We start from the raw sequence: 17,441 nt of genomic DNA on the forward strand, positions 1-17,441 counted from the left end.
ACTGAGACGAGACAGACAGAGCGCACAACAGCAAACAACTGTTGGCTTCTCTTTCTCGCTCCCTCACCCCAAGCAAGCTCTCAGTCTCTCTCTCTCTCGCGAACCTTTGAATCTTTTGTTTGTTTCTCAGCTGTTATTTTTATAACTGTCAAAATCTATTGAAACAATCCGCGAAAACAATAATATCGTACCCTAACGCAATCCGCGAACACGCGGTCTTAAGGCGACCAAGACGGTCGAATCTTTCCCAACAAAGCTCCAAGAAGTGCAAGTGCAAGAAGGATGCGAAACATCGCGAATAAAATAACTGAAGAAGAACACACAATTGCCCGTGAAACGGCTCGGTTGGCAGCGCGAAATCGACGAGCGTAAAATAGAAATAAACAAGAAGATAATTTTCGACAAGATGCTGATTTAAATGTCCGCTCAGTGGTTGTATCTAGCGGCGTTTCGATATGATTGCAAAGCTAAGTACGGCAAGCATAACAGCGTTCGCATTGGACCAATGAACGTTCGTTGCAACAAATGAACCTTTGCACCAGAACCTTTGCATTCATTGCTTTGTGCAGTTGTGCAGTTTTTTTGGCGAACTGTAAGCCTAAAAATAACACGAAATTAGTAAAAACTACGCTTTTACAAGTACTTACGTGCGCACCACCAGCTTGCTACGAGGCATTCAAAATGTAAACAAAACCGCGGTCGGTCTGTCACTTGAACCGGCAGTGTTGCCTTCCCATGCTTTAAATATGTTTTCTAATATTTTTCCGAAAATTGTGGAATTCAATCCAAACAAATTACAAAAAATTCATCAAATAGTGGTGTTAATTGATATGCAATCAACAATCAACTACTCTTTGTGAATTATAATGTGTTTTAAGAACGTTTTTCTGCGGGTTTCAACGGGTATATATTTAAAAACATTGTGAAATACCATGTGAAGATTGTTCATCTGTCGCGATGGCAGCTCTTCTTACACTGAAGAACTATCAAAAAGAAATTGCAGATCGAGACAAAAAACAAAAAGCTCGCGGCGGATACTGCGCAACGGTAAGTATTTCTTGTCTTTAAAGAAATATGCGGACAGTTTTATGTGTTTAACTTTTATTTGATTTATTTGCACAGCATACAGCAAATTAAGCAAAACCATGGCCGAGAACAGAAATAGGGATGCCACAATAGCCACACCGAGCAACGACGGTGTGGAAAAACCATGGTAAGTAAACTAGCATTGGATGTGTTCGCTAATTTACGTTATTTTAATATCTATTTTTTCTGTATTTTATTTAGCCAAGCGAATTCCATCTGCATGGGTATCGCCCTTTGAAACACGAAGGGAATACTCCTTGTACAGAAACAGATTATGAAACTTCAACAAACCCTTGAAGAGATGAAGGAGACGTCCTGACTTATGTCTTCCAGTCACCCAGCAGTTTCTATGTTACATAGTGTTACATTTAATATTAAGTCAGTTTTAAATCAAGAGGAGATGGGTCACCTGAACGAGAGGCTGCACGATGAGGCGTTTGCAGATGACTTGTTGTCTTGGTTGACTCCTTCTTTATCACGGGGACGAGAGCCACAGCAACGGCTGCAGGAAGTTTTGTATAAACTTTTTAACCCCTCTTTCCAGGCCCAATGCTCTTGGACAGGAAACAGCAAACAAGGAGGGGTTAAACTGGCATTTAGTCAGTTTACCAAATTACGTTCCTTTCGGTCGGAGATGTCTGGCGGAACCGAGGAAGATGTAAAAATCTTCATGTGTAAAAAGCCTAAAAATGCTAAAAATTGATCCCTCAACTACAGGGGGGTACGAAAAAATCATTTGAAAACAAAAACAAAGCATTAGACAACAAAAACAAAGCATTTAAGATAGTTTAAAAGATATATATTATTTAAGGTAGGCTAGGATGTGATTTTATTTTAAGATGTGACATAATTTTAAGTGTGAATAAACTATGAATTTTTGATAGTTGAACTGAAGTTAAAATGTTTCTTATGTGGACAATATTTATTGTGAATTGCTATGTCTTTGTCATGTTGTTTTATATATGTGAAGCAATTCACTTATTTTCACTGGAAAGTATGTAATAATGGGAGAAAGGCAAGGAAATTAGATGGAAGATCGGGATGCTCATACCATAAACGTCAACCACTAACATTAACCAGCTCAGTTCCGATGCCAGCACGAGTCTGTAGGAAAGTCCTGGTGTCCCTAGGAAGCTTTGCATTAAAAAACACGCTAAAAATAGCTAACAACAAGTTGCTATGGTCCCGAGAGAGGAGTGTAATATTTAAAAAAATATTTCAACACTTCTCAAAGCTTCTGTCATCAAGGGAGCTATAATTTTCCTGCCATGAGTATGAAATAACACTAAAGTAATCTATCATGAACTTACCAAAAGGCTATAGAGTACATAACTCACTATGGGATGGATCGCTTAGCTTATTTGCAATATCCTCCCATTCCACATCAACCTCCATATTCCGTGTCATAGCAATTACTCGCTGATACACCCAAGCCAAGAATTTGACTGGAGAAACCGCACGAGGGTTTATGGGAATAAACATTTCTCTCCCATTTTGCAAACTGAGAGAAAGTTCTGTTGAGACCCCAGGAGCTTACCCAAGGCTGCGAGGCACCAATAATATTATCCCATCAATTTTGGGTCAGCATCAATTTCAAGCCTGAGCAACTTAGGTTTAACCGGCTCACCAGAGTAGCGGATGGATGGTCTGCGGTTGTTTGGCGACGTCTCCCGTTTGTCGTTAACATCAATGTAGAGCATAAATGGCGGTCCTAACAGTCCCTGTAGGGCACTTTACATGAAAAGAGTCTCTCCTCTGTCTCTGTGAGCCCTTGCCGACGACCCATAGTCGCCGACTCCCTCTGAGTCGGGGCTCTAGATACTTCAAAACCCCATACCAATTTACTTCTCTCGGAAAGGCCGGGGTTTTAAACGCCCAGGTACCCTGACTGACAACTTGTATTAGAATTAAAATTAGAATTAGAAAGAGACCAATGTTAGGCGATTACAGCTCAAAGTCTTTATAATACAAAAAAAATTGATATTGTGACCGATAACCATTTAATAAGCGATCAGGTGTTCAGATTCAGCAGCAGAAGAACACACGCGGCTACGCAGCTCCCGAGTGACGCGACGCGCGCCCGTGCGTAGAAACATCGCGGTGGTGGTGGTCTCCATTTTGCAAATGTCCTCGCGAGACGCACAAGCAAGCGCAACGAAAGTGAGTGATGACGAAAGTGTTTTTCTCGCGAAAGCGTTTTTCTCGGCTTTCGGTGCGGGAGCCGCGTAGCATCGGCATAGTTCAATCGCGCCGTACGGCATCGACAGTGATTTAAACAGGTTCGTAACGTGAGCAAAGCGTCGCGAGGATTAAGGACAAGGATCCATCGGTAGTCGAACGAAAGATGGGGGTCCTGTGGAGCAAGTACAGCGGTGTGATTGTGTGGTGAATGCCGGTAGCGCGAGCGAGTGCGGATAGCGAATTTTCCGCGAGTTTTCGAGTGCCTTTTCACAGTCCAAGCCGCAGCGCGCGCGAAAGAGAAGGCAGGCGGCGTGCTTGAGCGGGACGCACGCATAAAAGGCTCTTGAAGCGCGTTCTAGCCGAGAATACCAAATGTCAGATGTACGGTTCCGTCACTGAGACTGTGTGCGGGAGAGCGAGAGAGAGCGAGCGAGTGCAGCAGTTGCTCGAACGCGAAGGAAAACCACTGCGCATTTGTGTTGGTGATCGAACGGACGCAGTGTACAGAGGAAAGTCCGTGCCGTGCCGCGGTGTATTTATCAGCAGCTCTACTCGACACGGTCCCGTTCAAAACATCAACAATGACCACCGCAAGTGATGAGCCAGATTCCAAAATGTCACGGTTGCTGAAGCTCGCCCAGAAGTTCAACTGTTTCTACTTGAACGGTAAGACCTCGTTCTTTTCGCGTTTGTTCACGTGGACGAAAGTACTCTCCTTAGTGTTTCGGTTCGGCCACGGGAAGACCGGTCTGCGGACGTTGCCTCCGCGAAACGATTGCATAAATCCATTGCACAGCATGCTTTGCAGTGAAGCTCGCCAGGTGCCAAGGTGTTGCAACGGACTGGCGAAAACTTATCCAACAAATCGTGTTGGCCACTTCGGTGTTCGATTTTGCCACCAGAAACCGTCGCCGTCGCCAGCTAGATGGTGGTGCTACGCCACGAAGATCCATCGCAGGGTTGTGAACACATTAGGACAACATTGGACAACATTCCATTCCGAGCAACGCAAATCCGTTGCCATTTTTTCACCAGCGAAACCCCCACCACAAGTTGGTGTGTGCGGCCAGTTTTAAAATAGCTTCTCTTGAAGGACTGAAAAAAAAGTGTTCAACAAAACGGCAAAATTAATGTGTCCCAACGCCCAGCGTGAGCGAGCGTGTGAAAACAAGCTCATTAAATACCGTCACGTCATCCAACAGCCGCAGTCAGTTTCTCGCGTGCTACGTCATTTCCTCGCCGGATCGCGGCACATCCAAAGTTCACTTGCCCCGTTTCCTCGCCGTCCAAGACGGCGCCCGGAAGATGGTAGCACGCCAAAAAGGTCAACCCATCGTCGCGGTCACCTCGGCAACGCGTGGTTTATCTTATCAGCTGTTTGACGGAAACGATAAACAATTGGTTTTACAAACGGCGCATACAGGAACCAATTAGTGGCCGGGGCGCACTCGGCAATCTATTAATCGTTCACCCGTGTCTCGCCTCTCTATCTAGGTCTGCTGAAGGGAGAATGTCGCCCGTTCGTGGTCGATGGGCACCAGGTCGGATTGGTCAGTCAGAACGTGATCGAACAGCTGCTCAAGTATCCGGAAGTATTTCACATCCGTGCCCCGGAGCATGGCAAGCAGGTATGCAAAGCGACACACCCGGCCTCTTATCTTTGCTTTATCGTCTTCATTTTCACGGGACCGGGAGTTGGGGAATCGCGACAACATGACCGATCATAAATTGCAGCTGGCTGGCGAGACACCTCGTGGATTGAAGGCACAAAACCAATCGCAGTAGCTTCTGGCTAGCGGTGAAGGTTACTCGGATCGGGTTGACTGCCTGTGTCAAGTAACAAATAGCTCCCAAAGGCCGAAATTGTGAAATAGGAAAGATAAAGTCTCATAACTCTATCACCCTTCGGCCCTTGGTGGCAAACCCTAAAAAATTCAGCGATAGGCCACCTTAGTCACCTTAACTTTCGGGCGACATAGTGCTGCTTGAGTCATTGGTGTCGTTATCATTGGTTTGCGTAAATATGATACAAATGCCATGGCCGCTTATCAGGGGTGGGGTTTTTTTGGAATTCCTAAAGTAATCGGGAGTAATGATGAAATGTGGTGATGTAAACCCGTCAACCACAACCGTTTTAAACTAAATGCTTCATCAAGGCACAAGTACGTATACGGTTCATGTGTCCATTCGCATCCTATGAGTACCACGGTGCTTATCTTAGTGAATGATATGAACGAAGCGAACTAAAGTCATGTTGGTTTGTGCTTTCAGAACATCGTTGAATTGAATCCGGCCTTCCGGGACTACACAACGCGCTCGCAGCAGGTCGACAAAATATTGCGCGAATTCCGAGAGCAAGGCGTATTTGTGGCACTGCGAGGGTGGCGCGATGAGTGCTACGACGTGAAGTCGACCACCGGCTCACTGCTCAAGATGGACCGCTCGGCCACCTGTCTGTTCGGCGTGCGGAATTACGGGGTCGAGATCAACGGGTACGTGCGCCACTCGACGAAGGGCCTCTGCATCTGGCTGCAGCAGCGCTCCGATACGAAGCAAACGTGGCCTGGCAAGTGGGACAACATGGTGAGCGGTGGCCTTGCGGTCGGGTACGGGGTGCACGAAACGGCCGTCAAGGAAGCGGCCGAGGAGGCCTCGATACCGGACCATCTGATCAAAAATCTCGTCTCGGCCGGGTGCGTTTCGTTCTTTTTCGAGAGCGAACGGGGCCTCTTCCCCAACACGGAGTTTGTGTACGATCTCGAGCTGCCAGAGGACTTTGTGCCGGACAACTCCGACGGGGAGGTGCAAAACTTTCAGCTCCTGCCCGCACACGAATGCCTCGAGCGGGTCTTTAAGCCCGACTTCAAAACCACCAGCTGTCCGGTGGTGCTCGATTTTCTCATTCGCCACGGCATCATAACGCCGGAAAACGGTGCGTAGTAAGCAGCGAACAGCGATGCGATCGTAACGGGAAAGATCCTCATGCCCCACCATTTTGCCTTTGCTTTTAGAAATCAACTTTACACAGATAATCGAGCTGCTACACGTTCCTTTGCAAAGTCTGTATACCTACCGTACGCCGGCCGGCGATGCTGGAACGGCACCTTCGTCGAAACAACGAGATCTCACTAGTAACAATAACAGTATGGAAAACGGTAAGCTCTAATCGAACCTCCAGCGGCGACAGAAGCTTTGCTGCGCTTGAAGCCCTTTGGTGTTTACTTTAAACAAACCGACAACCGACTCAACTATATGAAATTGAACTACCAGTACGAACATCCAATGTTTTGCGGCACATCACAACCCCTGGTTCCTCACGGTATTAGTCAAATTGACCGCTGTCGGGCAAACGCAGTCTCGTTTGTTGTTTTTCCCTCCTCTTGCAACCTTAGCCGAGCGAATAACACATTCTTGCGGGTCCTCCCCATATATTTATGGTGTTTTGTTTATACCTTTTTTGTACAAGCGAAACCCAAACAATTACGGTAGTGGATACAGCAAAGCATAGCATAACGTAATCGGAGCAGCGTCGAAGATTCAGACCGGAGGTGCATAGCGTTCGAGGGTTAGAGAATTTGGGGAGTTTAAGCGCCAAAACTGAAACAAACCACTTATTAGTCACTCGTTGCGAAGAAAATATGATTCTTCTTTGAAGCGAAAGTGTAGAAGTTGTTCCAAACGTTACGTTAGGAGGCCAACGGCCCAAGCGCGTTTTTGGTTGATTCCAAAACAGCAGGTGGACATCGGTGGAAGCCATTCAAAGAAACACGTAAAACCAAAAGAATATTGGATGGAGCCGAAGACCGCTTGAAGCGTAAAAAGGAAAACCCCACAACAACCGCCAAGCGAGACACATCAACAATCGATGCAATCAGCTCTGCTTTACCCAATCAGCGGCCACAATCGCAAGACACGGCGCGCCCTGCAGCGGAATGATGAATTGAATCCGGGCGCAAAACAAAAGACGGGATGGGTTGATATTGGCCGCCTATGGTTGCCGCCACAGCAAAGTCTGTTCTCACTTCCCTCCGTCTGACTGTCTGTCTGTCTGTCGTGTGCGCACTCACTCTGTCTCTTTGCCGTGTTAACAATCGTTTTGTGTATTGTTTAGCATTACCATTTTCGCATATCTGTGACACGTGTAGGATTAGCTTAGCCGTAGGGTTTCGAAACGCAGCAGCCAGGAAGCCAGGGTGTGCCAGAAAGACAACAGGCCCGCGCACGCAATAGATCGCAAACGAATAGATAGGCAAAAAAGAAGGAAAATCCGATGCAACGATTCACAGGGCGAGTGGACGGGAATTTTTCCCTTTTTCTTGTTTAGGAAAATCGCGTAACGTTTAAGTGCTTATGTACTTTCGTAGCTGTGTATATAATAGTTCGTTTTCTCCTTACACACTCTCAGCTCGCTGCGTCCCTGGGTGTATTTTTTGCGCTGTGCGTTTCAATTGTCCAGTACAAGTACTTTTGTGCCCATTTTTGTGCCATGTGTGAGTCCTCTGTTCGCCAATTGTGGAACTTGCGGAACTGACTCCGATCAGCTGGAAACAACATGAAGCAATCTAACGGACACACGGCCCCGTTACCGGGCCGTGCTAGTTTAGTGCTAGGTTAAGGGAATTTCAATTTTCAAACAATGCTGACAATGCCGGACAACGGATTCGCGGACGTTATTACTTTGTTTAGTTAGGACCTTAAGCTAAGCAAGTTTATTTATATGCGCGAATGTACGCGACTCTTCATCTATAGGAACACGTCGGGCACGGGTTGGGGTCGTTAGGTTCGTGTTGGGAAGTTATAAATTTTCCTCATTTTCGTTTTTTTAAGTTTCGTTTTTACATTGCGAAAACTCATAAAAAAAAAAACATCGAAGCGTGGGTATATGCAAATCGAAATGTGAGGGAAAAGATGATGAGAGAATGGTAAAAATATTTATTGTATTACATCTAGAGTCTGTTCTATCTTGTATGAGCCTATATAAAAAGTGGATCAACACTAAAAACCAATTTCCGTGTTTGTTTCTAGTCCTCATACAGTATTTATTGTCCGTTACGTAGTTAGCTCTATATACAACCATAAATTAAGCTCCTGTCCGCCTTACGTTTTTTTGGAACGATGGATCACATTGTTTTCACCCGATATATACGGTCTGTCCCACTAAAGTTCCTCTTTGGGCGCTGTGGGGTCATCGTCTGCCGTCGTGTCAGTCTTACGTAGCTCGTCTGCGTCCCGCGTTTGCGACCCGGATGCTGGCCATTTCGGAGGAAGGAAAAAAAATCGATTACGATCGCAGCACTGTTTGTTTCGGTTAAACTTGCCGACATCCGTAAAGTACAAAACAACGCGTTGGTTTTTATTGAATTTTATTTTGTTAAAATTGCCACACTTCTCATTTGCCGTAGAGAGAGTGGCTCGTCCGTTTGCAACACACCCCAGCCATGGGAGGAAGATATGAAACAATCGTTGTTTACTGTTAAATTAATAAAACGATACGACACAACGTTGCCACGCACGCAGCCATTGATCAATAAAACATAGTAACACATGCGAGATCGAACGGTACATGAAGATCAACAGCGATCTCTTCTTATGATAGCCAAAAAGAAAGGCAACGCGCAGAGGGCGTTGCCCTCCTTTCCACATAGCCTGGGTTCAATATTGCTGCTGAAGGATTTCGTCCAAAATCCGCGGCGATGGGGCGCCAGCCGGTGCCTGAGGTGCGGTGTTGAGCCAGTACTCGGACACGGCAATGTAGATCGCCACGGCGCACCCAACGAGGGCGGCCAGCCAGGTCGAGTTCTGTAGCACGATGCACGTGGCAATGCACAGCCCAAGGTAGGTGAGGTAGCGAGTGAAGTTGGCGTACTGGTTACGCTGCTCGCTGGACGTATCTGTGTGTAAAACACGGGACAGTACAGTTCGTAACCATCGAGCGCGTCAAGGAGCTAGTGGCGCCAAAAAAACACGAGTATACAAATGCCAAATGCCAAATCAACAAACATTACATCCTACCATGCACGATCGGAACAGATGGGATGGCAAAAGATGGGTGCTTATAAAACCAGCAAATGATCGTAGTTTCTACTTAGCTGCTATTTGGAAACGATAATGTACAGTTGAACATAAATCTGTTAAATAAGCTTCTGCTAACTTCAGGCTAAAAATAATGGAGAGCCAACAAAAGGTTACACGAAGCGTTTTCGTGTCGACCCCAAGCAAAGGCCGCGAGGCCAAGACAAACGAACAGTGAACAAATACTACCTACCAAGGGTCAATGATCAAGCACAGTTACTAAAACATAAGCGTTTCCGACATACCTGTGCACATTCCGTCGCGCAACTCGTAACCATTGGCACATTTATCGCACAAATCTGGCCCATCACCGGTGCAACCGTTGCAAGATTTATCGCATTCTGAAACCAGACGTAAAGTGGTAATAAAAAAACCGTTGTAATGCTTTCGTGCTGTCCTCGAGCCCTACTTACCTAAACAACTGTATGATCCTTCGTTGTTTACGCAAAACTGTTGCTTGGTGCACGGGTTACCAGTGACGCACTCATCCACATCAACGCAGCCACCCCGTCCGATGTCCATTATCCAGCCGGCACGACAAACGCGACAGGCGTTTGGACCCGCCCCAGTACAGCCACCGGTGGCACAAGCCCTATGGCACGGACTGCAGAGCAGTTTCGTTTCGTCGCGGAACGCCTCGTGGTGTTCGGGAGCGCAGCTATCACAGTTTTCTCCGCCGTACCCGGCCTCGCACGCACACCGTCCGTTGCCCTTTCGGGTCCCATTGCCCTTGCATTTGCCGTTGCCAAAGCAACTGGGGCACGGTTCGCAGGTGGGTCCGTAGAACCCTTCCGGGCAGCAGACGGTCGCCTGGTCCACGCACAGCCACCGATGCAGATCAGGATGCGTCGTTTGATGGTTTTGCCACCACACCTCGATCAGTGGCTCGTACTCTTCCGCCAACTGGTGGCACTGGTCTTCGCCCCTCACCACATCCTGGCAGAGACGCTCCTGTATCTCCACCAGTCGCAGTTCGCTCGTTTTGTAGCTACCCAGTCGCTCTTCCTCCCAAGCGGCATCGCCACCGTCGTGCTTGGATCGTTCCGTGCGCTTGATACCGTCGGCGAACGAATTGACGAACACCGTGCACGCTTTACACGGGGGCAATTTTTCCGTTTTTAGCTTATCCTTTCTACTGCCGCCACCACCACCACCGGACAGTCCCGGTGGCTTCGGGATATCGGCCAGCGACAGCGATGGAAGCAGTGCTACGAGCACCGCCAGGAAGCACGTTGCGCTGCTTGAAGATCGGAACCACATGGCAGGAAAGTGGTTTGGTGGTGGCAACGGTAGGTCGCCACTCGATCGCCGGAATTAAGCACACCCTCTTAAGGCCACACAACTTCCTCGGCGGCACTTCGGAGCAAAGCTGCGGCATGTGGGGAAGAGATGAAAAATCGATAGAAACAATGGAGCTTCTCGGTACGTAACGATCAAATGTTCAATGAAAAGTAGCAGGCGGTAATTTGGGAACGGTTAATTCGGGTTCCTCAAACCGTAAAATCGGTTTGGAGAAAGGAGTCCCCTACGGCCCGAGTGGTATGCAGTATGCAAATTTAGATTCGGCCGGTGGGACACGTACCACTTACCAGCGGGTGGACCGTTTTCGAAGGCAGCTGACGAAAAAACAAATCCTCTCGCTGCGAAAACAGTGAGTTTTGTTGTGTTGACAGAACAACTGACGTGTACTATCGAATGACAATTGTACAGTTTTTGAAATAAATAACCGACTCGGCCGTATTCTTCCGGTAGGTATTGTACACGGAAAGTAGGTTCCAAATGGACTGCTGTTCGTGGTTTGCCTTTGAAGTTATGTAGTGTTTAACAGTTTTTGGAGTTTAATTGCAGCAGTGCAACAGTGCACCTTGGCCAAATTAAAATCACAATGATTCCTCGAGTCCGGCACCGTCACACCGAAAACGTCAGTGTGAACCACGGTTTAGCTCCGCACAGTGGAGGAAATTTCTAGATGTTTGCTCCGGACCGCACGCACACAGCCACAAACGCACGCACAACCGCAGAAAATATCATTTTCATCACAACCCACCGCCATTTTCAGGGTACCGCGTAGAATCACAGTGCTGCACTTGTAATTCGCTGCAGATTTGTAAGTTGTGCGTGAATTTTCGACCCCAACATCAGTCGAATCGCTGTGGCACATTGGTTTTCGGTTTCTTGTCGTCAAAAAAATACGCTCGAAAATAGCGTTGTTAAACGGCAGAAAAAGCAGTGAACTTGGCAGCCGCCATCTTGAGCAGCAGTGTTGCGGTACAAACGATAATCTCCACCAAACACAGCCGGGGACTACGATAGCGGAGTAGCGCTGCTTGCAAAAGCCGAGCCGGCTTTCGAACTGCACAGTAGACGGTGCGTTTCGAAACGTTGGTGCCGATAAATTCGTCACACTTGCCATTGATTTGGTGGTCATCGACATTTCTGTAATTGTGCGCGCTCGGCGTTTGGCAGTTGGAGTTGGTGGGTTTGGTTTTTTGAAAAGAACAAAACTTTCGACGGTATTCCCAACGATGGGCAGCATGGGCGAGTATCAGCAGGATCCGATGACGCTGGTCGAAACGTTGCCGTGCGGTTCGAGCGGTCTCGCTTTTCCGCGCACCTTCGATCCGACGGCACACGACCTGGACAGCTCGTTTCGGTTGACCCGGTACGCCGACTTGAAGGGACGCGGGTGCAAGGTGCCGAAGGATGTGCTCGAGAAACTGGTGTCGGCGCTGCAGCACGATTACCTGCAGGACCCGGACCAACCGTACCTTTCGATGGCATCGCCCCGGATCGGCATCGGGCTCGATTGCTCCGTCATACCGTTGCGGCACGGTGGCCTCTGTATGGTGCAAACGACCGACTTCTTCTACCCGATCGTCGACGATCCGTACATGATGGGCAAGATTGCCTGCTCGAATGTCCTGAGCGATCTGTACGCGATGGGAGTCACCGAGTGCGACAACATGCTGATGCTTCTGGCCGTCAGCACCAAGATGCACGAAAAAGAGCGCGACGTGGTCATTCCGATAATAATGCGCGGTTTTAAGGTATGTCAGCGTGCCGGCTTTATCCGGGTTATTATCTAATGAGCAACATTTTGTGAATCGACAGGATGCGGCAGCCCACGCAGGAACCAGTGTAACCGGTGGCCACAGCGTCGTTAATCCGTGGTGTACGATTGGCGGGGTGGCGACCACGATTTGCCAGCAGAATGAGTTCATCGTGCCGGATAATGCCGTTGTCGGCGATGTGTTGGTGCTGACGAAGGCCCTCGGCACGCAGGTGGCCATCAGTGCGCACCAGTGGCTTGACCAGTCGGAACGATGGAACCGTATCAAGCTGGTGGTGTCGGAAGAAGACGTACGCAAGGCTTACGTGCGATCGATGGACTCCATGGCGCGGCTAAACCGTGTGGCGGCCCGCCTAATGCACAAGTACAATGCCCACGGTGCCACCGACATCACCGGGTTCGGGCTGCTGGGACACGCGCAAACCCTTGCCTCACACCAGAAGAACGAGGTTTCGTTCGTTATCCACAACCTACCGGTGATTGCCAAGATGGCGGCGGTGGCGAAGGCCTGCGGTAACATGTTCCAGTTACTGCAGGGCCACTCGGCCGAAACGTCGGGAGGTTTGCTGATTTGTTTGCCGCGTGAACAGGCGGCTGCTTACTGTAAGGACATCGAGAAGCAGGAAGGCTACCAGGCGTGGATTATCGGAATCGTGGAGAAGGGTAGCCGTACGGCCCGAATCATCGACAAACCGCGGGTCATCGAGGTTCCGGCAAAGGATTAAAAGGGTTTTAGAGTGCGCAACGGATGACCCCAGCAACAAAGCGATGCTCGACGATGAGGACGTGATTTCGGTATTTTAAAAGGACTTACTTTAACGAGCGGTTGGCGGCATCGATAAGGAATTCGATTGCAACATGCCGCGGAAAGAACGTAGCGTCAAGCTACTGAATGCCCGTAATATTTTTTTCGTTATACGAAACAATCATACTTACAATACATACCCTTGATGCACAGATATGCTAATTGAAGGATGGGCGAATGGATGACTCGTGTCACATTGAGGATGTTTCATGTGCTAAATAAATAAAAGCTAATAAAGGAGTTAATTTAAAGGCAACAGTGTCCTGTTTGAACGACCGACAATTCGTCCTCCATCTCCATTGGAACATTCGGATGGTTTGGGAAAGATCACGAGGGCTATTCCTCCGTAGTTCCGTGTGAATCAACGTTTATGTTACTATATTTTTCCTTCTTGCCGTCGAGGATGGATCGTAACTCCCGCTAGCGCGTTATCGCACGGCACCCGGCGTATCTTAAAGAAAAGGATGCTGCTGCCACGACGAGTGGAACCTAAACCATGCACTGTGCCAGTGTGCTTAATCCTTGCTCTCCAGGGCGGAAGCACCAGAAATAATTTCAATCAGCTCACGAGTGATCACCGCCTGTCTGGTACGGTTGAAGGTAAGCGTCAGCTTGTCAATCATTTCGCCAGCGTTCTTCGAAGCGTTGTCCATGGCCGTCATACGGGAGGACTGCTCCGAACAGGCGCCTTCCTTCATCGTGTAGAAAAGCAGCGAAGCGAGCGAAAACTCCAGATAGCTCTGGATGACCTCGGAGTCAAGCGAGTCGTACACCGGCAGCTTTTCGGCCGCCTCAACCGATTTCAGCGAAAATATCGGAATGTCGGCCACCTCGTACGAGACGACGGACTTGAACTTGTTGTACACGATTTTGCCGTCAGTGTACTCGTAGCCAAGGTTAAGGATGGCGTTGCACAGCTTCGCTGCATCCAAGAAGGTCGGCGGCAAACGGCCCACCTCGTTTGCCACCATCTCGATGTTCTTGCCGTACAGACGCGACAGAATGGCACGGGACTTGTCGCCAACGCAGATCACCTTGATGTTCGAGTCCTTCGCCAACTCGCCGCGGATGTAGCGGGCGACACCGGTGTGCACAGCACCGCACAGGCCACGATCGGAGGTGATGGCAATGAACAGCTTCTTGGCCTCTTCCTCCTTTGGAGCCACTTCGGCTTTCTCATAGAACTGCTGCGCACCGATACCGTACGGTCTGGCCTGCTTCAGATCACGCTCGGCACGCGAGTACCTGGAGGGAGGGAAAAGTGAAACACAAGATTCGTTTAAGGCGCCGCCACAAAAGCGGACATCCCACGATCCATTTTGCTTACTTGGCTGCCGACACCATCTTCATGGATTGGGTGATCTTCTGGATGTTTTTGACCGACTTTAGCCGAATCGAGATGGCCTTCAGCGTGGCCATACCGCGGTTCTGTTGACCCAGGCATATCTCAGCCGGAACCTGAGCCAACACTGGCACAACGGACTTGAACATGGTTCCTACAATTTACAAAATAAAAAGACCTCTTTTACCAACCACCGGAAGGTTACACAATAAACCAATAACAACAACGGCTCTGCTTGAGCCCGACAGAACTGTGTTGGGCAGAGTAGACGGTCGCTTCATTGTGCGCCCAGTGTTATGTAAGATTAAAAAACAGCTTCAAACGCGCGCGGATCCGTTCACTGCGCTCAGTGCACCGTTTGTAGCTTACCTGCGTTTCGTGGTTCTACCAACAGCGAATTCCACGGACAGTGGGCAACCTTTTTTACGTTTTCGTTCGGCGATTCGAATGCGGATCAAGATTTTCTCATCCGATTCTAGCGGGTGTCAAAAAGATGGTCGAACACTCTCTCGTGACGAACGGCAGTGCTGCCAGCTGAAATGATAACAACCAATTGACATTTTGCTACAAAATGAAATATTTCTTTCCGTTGCATAAATGCCCAATTGTTTCTGTGGGGCCAGACGAAGCGTAACGTAATGTTTTTGGCATTTCAGATTAACGCCAAACTGGTGCGCTTCGGTCAAAACGTTTATGTGTCGGCCGACCGCAAACCCGACCGTAAATACTGTTAGCAAACGCTTTGTTTACAAACAGAGCTTATTATAAGTTCTTATTTGCTTGTGTAGCAACAAAATTGAAAAAACAAAAAAAATATTCAGAAATCAACCAACCTCTTCGATCTCTATATTCTCGGACCAAAAACACGAATGTAAACACGTTTTATATTTTAAACCAGCCACACGATGCGTAAACGATCTGACGTTTTTACGGTCCAAATTACGGCCTGTGTGGCGGCCCAGATAATTGGAAAAAAGAGTCGGTGAAATATTTCACACACTTTGAGGTTCAATTCACAGTTCAATCGAGCAGTCATTTAACGATCTTCAGCGTGGATAGTTTTCGGCAAAGTGTGTGCAAAATGAATGCTGGTTTAAGTTTACGCACAGTGGCAAATATTGTAGGATCGCTATGTATGTCTAATCCCAATCAGAATCTAACTGTGAGCCAACTGGAGGACGATTTTGCCAAAATGATTGGCCAACCGGTTCCATTCGCCGCCCTTGGGTTCGCGAGCACGCTGGAACTGCTGCGCAATATACCGGAAACGGTGCAGGTAGTTAAGAAGTCGGCCCCTATTTCCTCTTCTTTTTCTTGCTATTGCTTGTTTCCCCGTCGGGATGTTCGGTGTAACAATGCACTTTCACAGTATTTGTTTCGTTTAGGTGACTGGCTCAATTGTACGCGCTGTACTAAAGCCAAACTTAGCGCATATGCACACTTTGATGATAAACAACAGAGCAACAAACAGAGCAAAATATCAAAAACAAAAGAATACGCTAAGCCCGTCATCCATTGCCGATAGCCAGCGACAAAACAACGCTACCATTCGACCATCGGCTCCTCATCAGCCTCGGGTCAGAGTCGGCTTCAATAGAAGCTACCAACGACAAAACGAACAGCAACAACAGCGAAACGCCATGAGTTGGATAAACTCCTTAACAATACCAACAGATTCGATGGACATGTGCGATAGATTTCCCAAACTCAGTTTGCACGCATTGAATAAGTCTACCGTTCGCGTTTCGGCACGGCACGTCCTCAATCCGAACAGGTTATGGATACATTTGGATTCGGCAACTACAGCGTTCCGTAAAATAATGACGGAATTGAACGAATACTTCGGAGGCTCTATTATGGGTAGACAGCGGGAATCTAGAGACAGTCTAGAGAGAGTGCACGCACAGGAAGGTATGCCGTGTGTAGTAGAATGGCAAGAGCAGTGGTACCGGGCAACGATCGCTGGTCCCGTCCTTGGCACACAAGTAATGGTGTTCCTTGTGGATGTCGGTCGAACCGAAACGGTTCGGCTATGTGCGTTGAAGTACTTGCCGAAGATATTTGGCACCACGCCGGTGCAAGCGATACGTGCATCGATGGCCTACCTTGCTCCGCAGAAGGCTTATTGGAGAAGAAAGGATAGCCATGATCTGCAAAATATGTTTAACGAGCTTGGTACACTAGACGCGTTTGTAATGGATGTCGACCAGACGGTAATCAATTCTTCTACCGTTCTAAAACGGGGCTATAAAACTAACTTATTACAAAATTTCTTTCTTCTTTTAGTCAGCTTCTCTTGACGTTATTCTGTTCAGCAGCAACGATTACAACGTTAATCGAGAGTTTGCGGCTTTGAGCGAAGGCAAGTGGCTTGGGGAGAATTTTGCTGGACAAAATGTAAGTACAAGCCATGGTCCGTATACGACACACTTTTGAAATCTATAGTCATCTTTTGCACCGTACAAAATAACTTTTCAATACCACTTTCCATAGGACGCAGCGTATCGCCAACGGCTTAAAACATTCAACGAGCAGTACCCATCGTGAGTAGTGAAGTCAATTATCCTTATGACACGGCAACTAAAGTTGGTTTGCTTCGATTGAAAAGTTTTACAGACATTGAGGAAGGTCGCTACCCAACGGTTGCCGAGCTCGAACGTGCCTTGTTGCGTGAATTCGACTTTGAGCATCACTACACAAAGACAGCACACGGCCAACGCGCCTTGACGGTGGTGAAGGAATTTAAGTTGTCCCCAAGGCGCTTTGCGCTCAACACACTGCCGTTGTCTAATCCGTTCCGGGAGCTTTTCGAATGAAGCACTACCAACATACGGACCCCTGATCATGACGGATAAGACATGATCGTAGCAGTTTATATGATAAGT

The 17,441-nt window shown here is 48.0% G+C and overlaps 5 protein-coding genes across 7 annotated transcripts; 3 read left to right on the plus strand and 2 right to left on the minus strand.

Moving 5' to 3' along the window:
* The first annotated feature begins 3,315 nt into the window (after positions 1 to 3,315).
* Positions 3,316 to 8,313, plus strand: LOC131211761 (uncharacterized). Its single transcript, XM_058205365.1, has 4 exons — positions 3,316 to 3,933; positions 4,762 to 4,895; positions 5,539 to 6,199; positions 6,279 to 8,313. The coding sequence occupies exons 1-4, from the start codon at positions 3,849 to 3,851 to the stop codon at positions 6,431 to 6,433; spliced, it is 1,035 nt and encodes a 344-aa protein (XP_058061348.1). The 5' UTR covers positions 3,316 to 3,848; the 3' UTR covers positions 6,434 to 8,313.
* LOC131211760 (cysteine-rich with EGF-like domain protein 2) lies at positions 8,148 to 10,968 on the minus strand. Of its 3 annotated transcripts, none has more exons than XM_058205364.1 (4): positions 10,922 to 10,955; positions 9,753 to 10,708; positions 9,585 to 9,680; positions 8,148 to 8,516 (listed from the first exon to the last, which is right to left on the minus strand). In XM_058205364.1, exons 2-4 carry the CDS (start codon positions 10,597 to 10,599, stop codon positions 8,425 to 8,427), a joined length of 1,035 nt encoding a protein of 344 aa, XP_058061347.1. In that variant the 5' UTR covers positions 10,600 to 10,708; positions 10,922 to 10,955; the 3' UTR covers positions 8,148 to 8,424. The 3 variants fall into 3 exon arrangements, with proteins under 3 accessions (XP_058061347.1, XP_058061346.1, XP_058061345.1); XM_058205363.1 differs by lacking the exon at positions 8,148 to 8,516 and adding an exon at positions 8,672 to 9,158 and having other exon boundaries at positions 10,929 to 10,968; XM_058205362.1 differs by lacking the exon at positions 8,148 to 8,516 and adding an exon at positions 8,672 to 9,158.
* A 386-nt stretch (positions 10,969 to 11,354) lies between these two features.
* Positions 11,355 to 13,456, plus strand: LOC131208750 (inactive selenide, water dikinase-like protein). The gene is made up of 2 exons (XM_058201587.1): positions 11,355 to 12,386; positions 12,451 to 13,456. Exons 1-2 carry the CDS (start codon positions 11,865 to 11,867, stop codon positions 13,132 to 13,134), a joined length of 1,206 nt encoding a protein of 401 aa, XP_058057570.1. The 5' UTR covers positions 11,355 to 11,864; the 3' UTR covers positions 13,135 to 13,456.
* A 108-nt stretch (positions 13,457 to 13,564) lies between these two features.
* On the minus strand, positions 13,565 to 15,086 carry LOC131212634 (ATP synthase subunit gamma, mitochondrial). The gene is made up of 3 exons (XM_058206569.1): positions 14,926 to 15,086; positions 14,542 to 14,710; positions 13,565 to 14,459 (listed from the first exon to the last, which is right to left on the minus strand). The coding sequence occupies exons 2-3, from the start codon at positions 14,703 to 14,705 to the stop codon at positions 13,730 to 13,732; spliced, it is 894 nt and encodes a 297-aa protein (XP_058062552.1). The 5' UTR covers positions 14,706 to 14,710; positions 14,926 to 15,086; the 3' UTR covers positions 13,565 to 13,729.
* Positions 15,087 to 16,651: 1,565 nt separating this feature from the next.
* Positions 16,652 to 17,372, plus strand: LOC131208223 (uncharacterized). Its single transcript, XM_058200876.1, has 4 exons — positions 16,652 to 16,769; positions 16,843 to 16,953; positions 17,050 to 17,099; positions 17,165 to 17,372. The coding sequence occupies exons 1-4, from the start codon at positions 16,653 to 16,655 to the stop codon at positions 17,370 to 17,372; spliced, it is 486 nt and encodes a 161-aa protein (XP_058056859.1). The 5' UTR covers position 16,652.
* Positions 17,373 to 17,441: the final 69 nt, after the last annotated feature.

Source organism: Anopheles bellator, chromosome 2, assembly GCF_943735745.2.
Source record: "Anopheles bellator chromosome 2, idAnoBellAS_SP24_06.2, whole genome shotgun sequence".
In the NCBI taxonomy this organism is placed as follows: Eukaryota; Metazoa; Arthropoda; class Insecta; order Diptera; family Culicidae; genus Anopheles; species Anopheles bellator.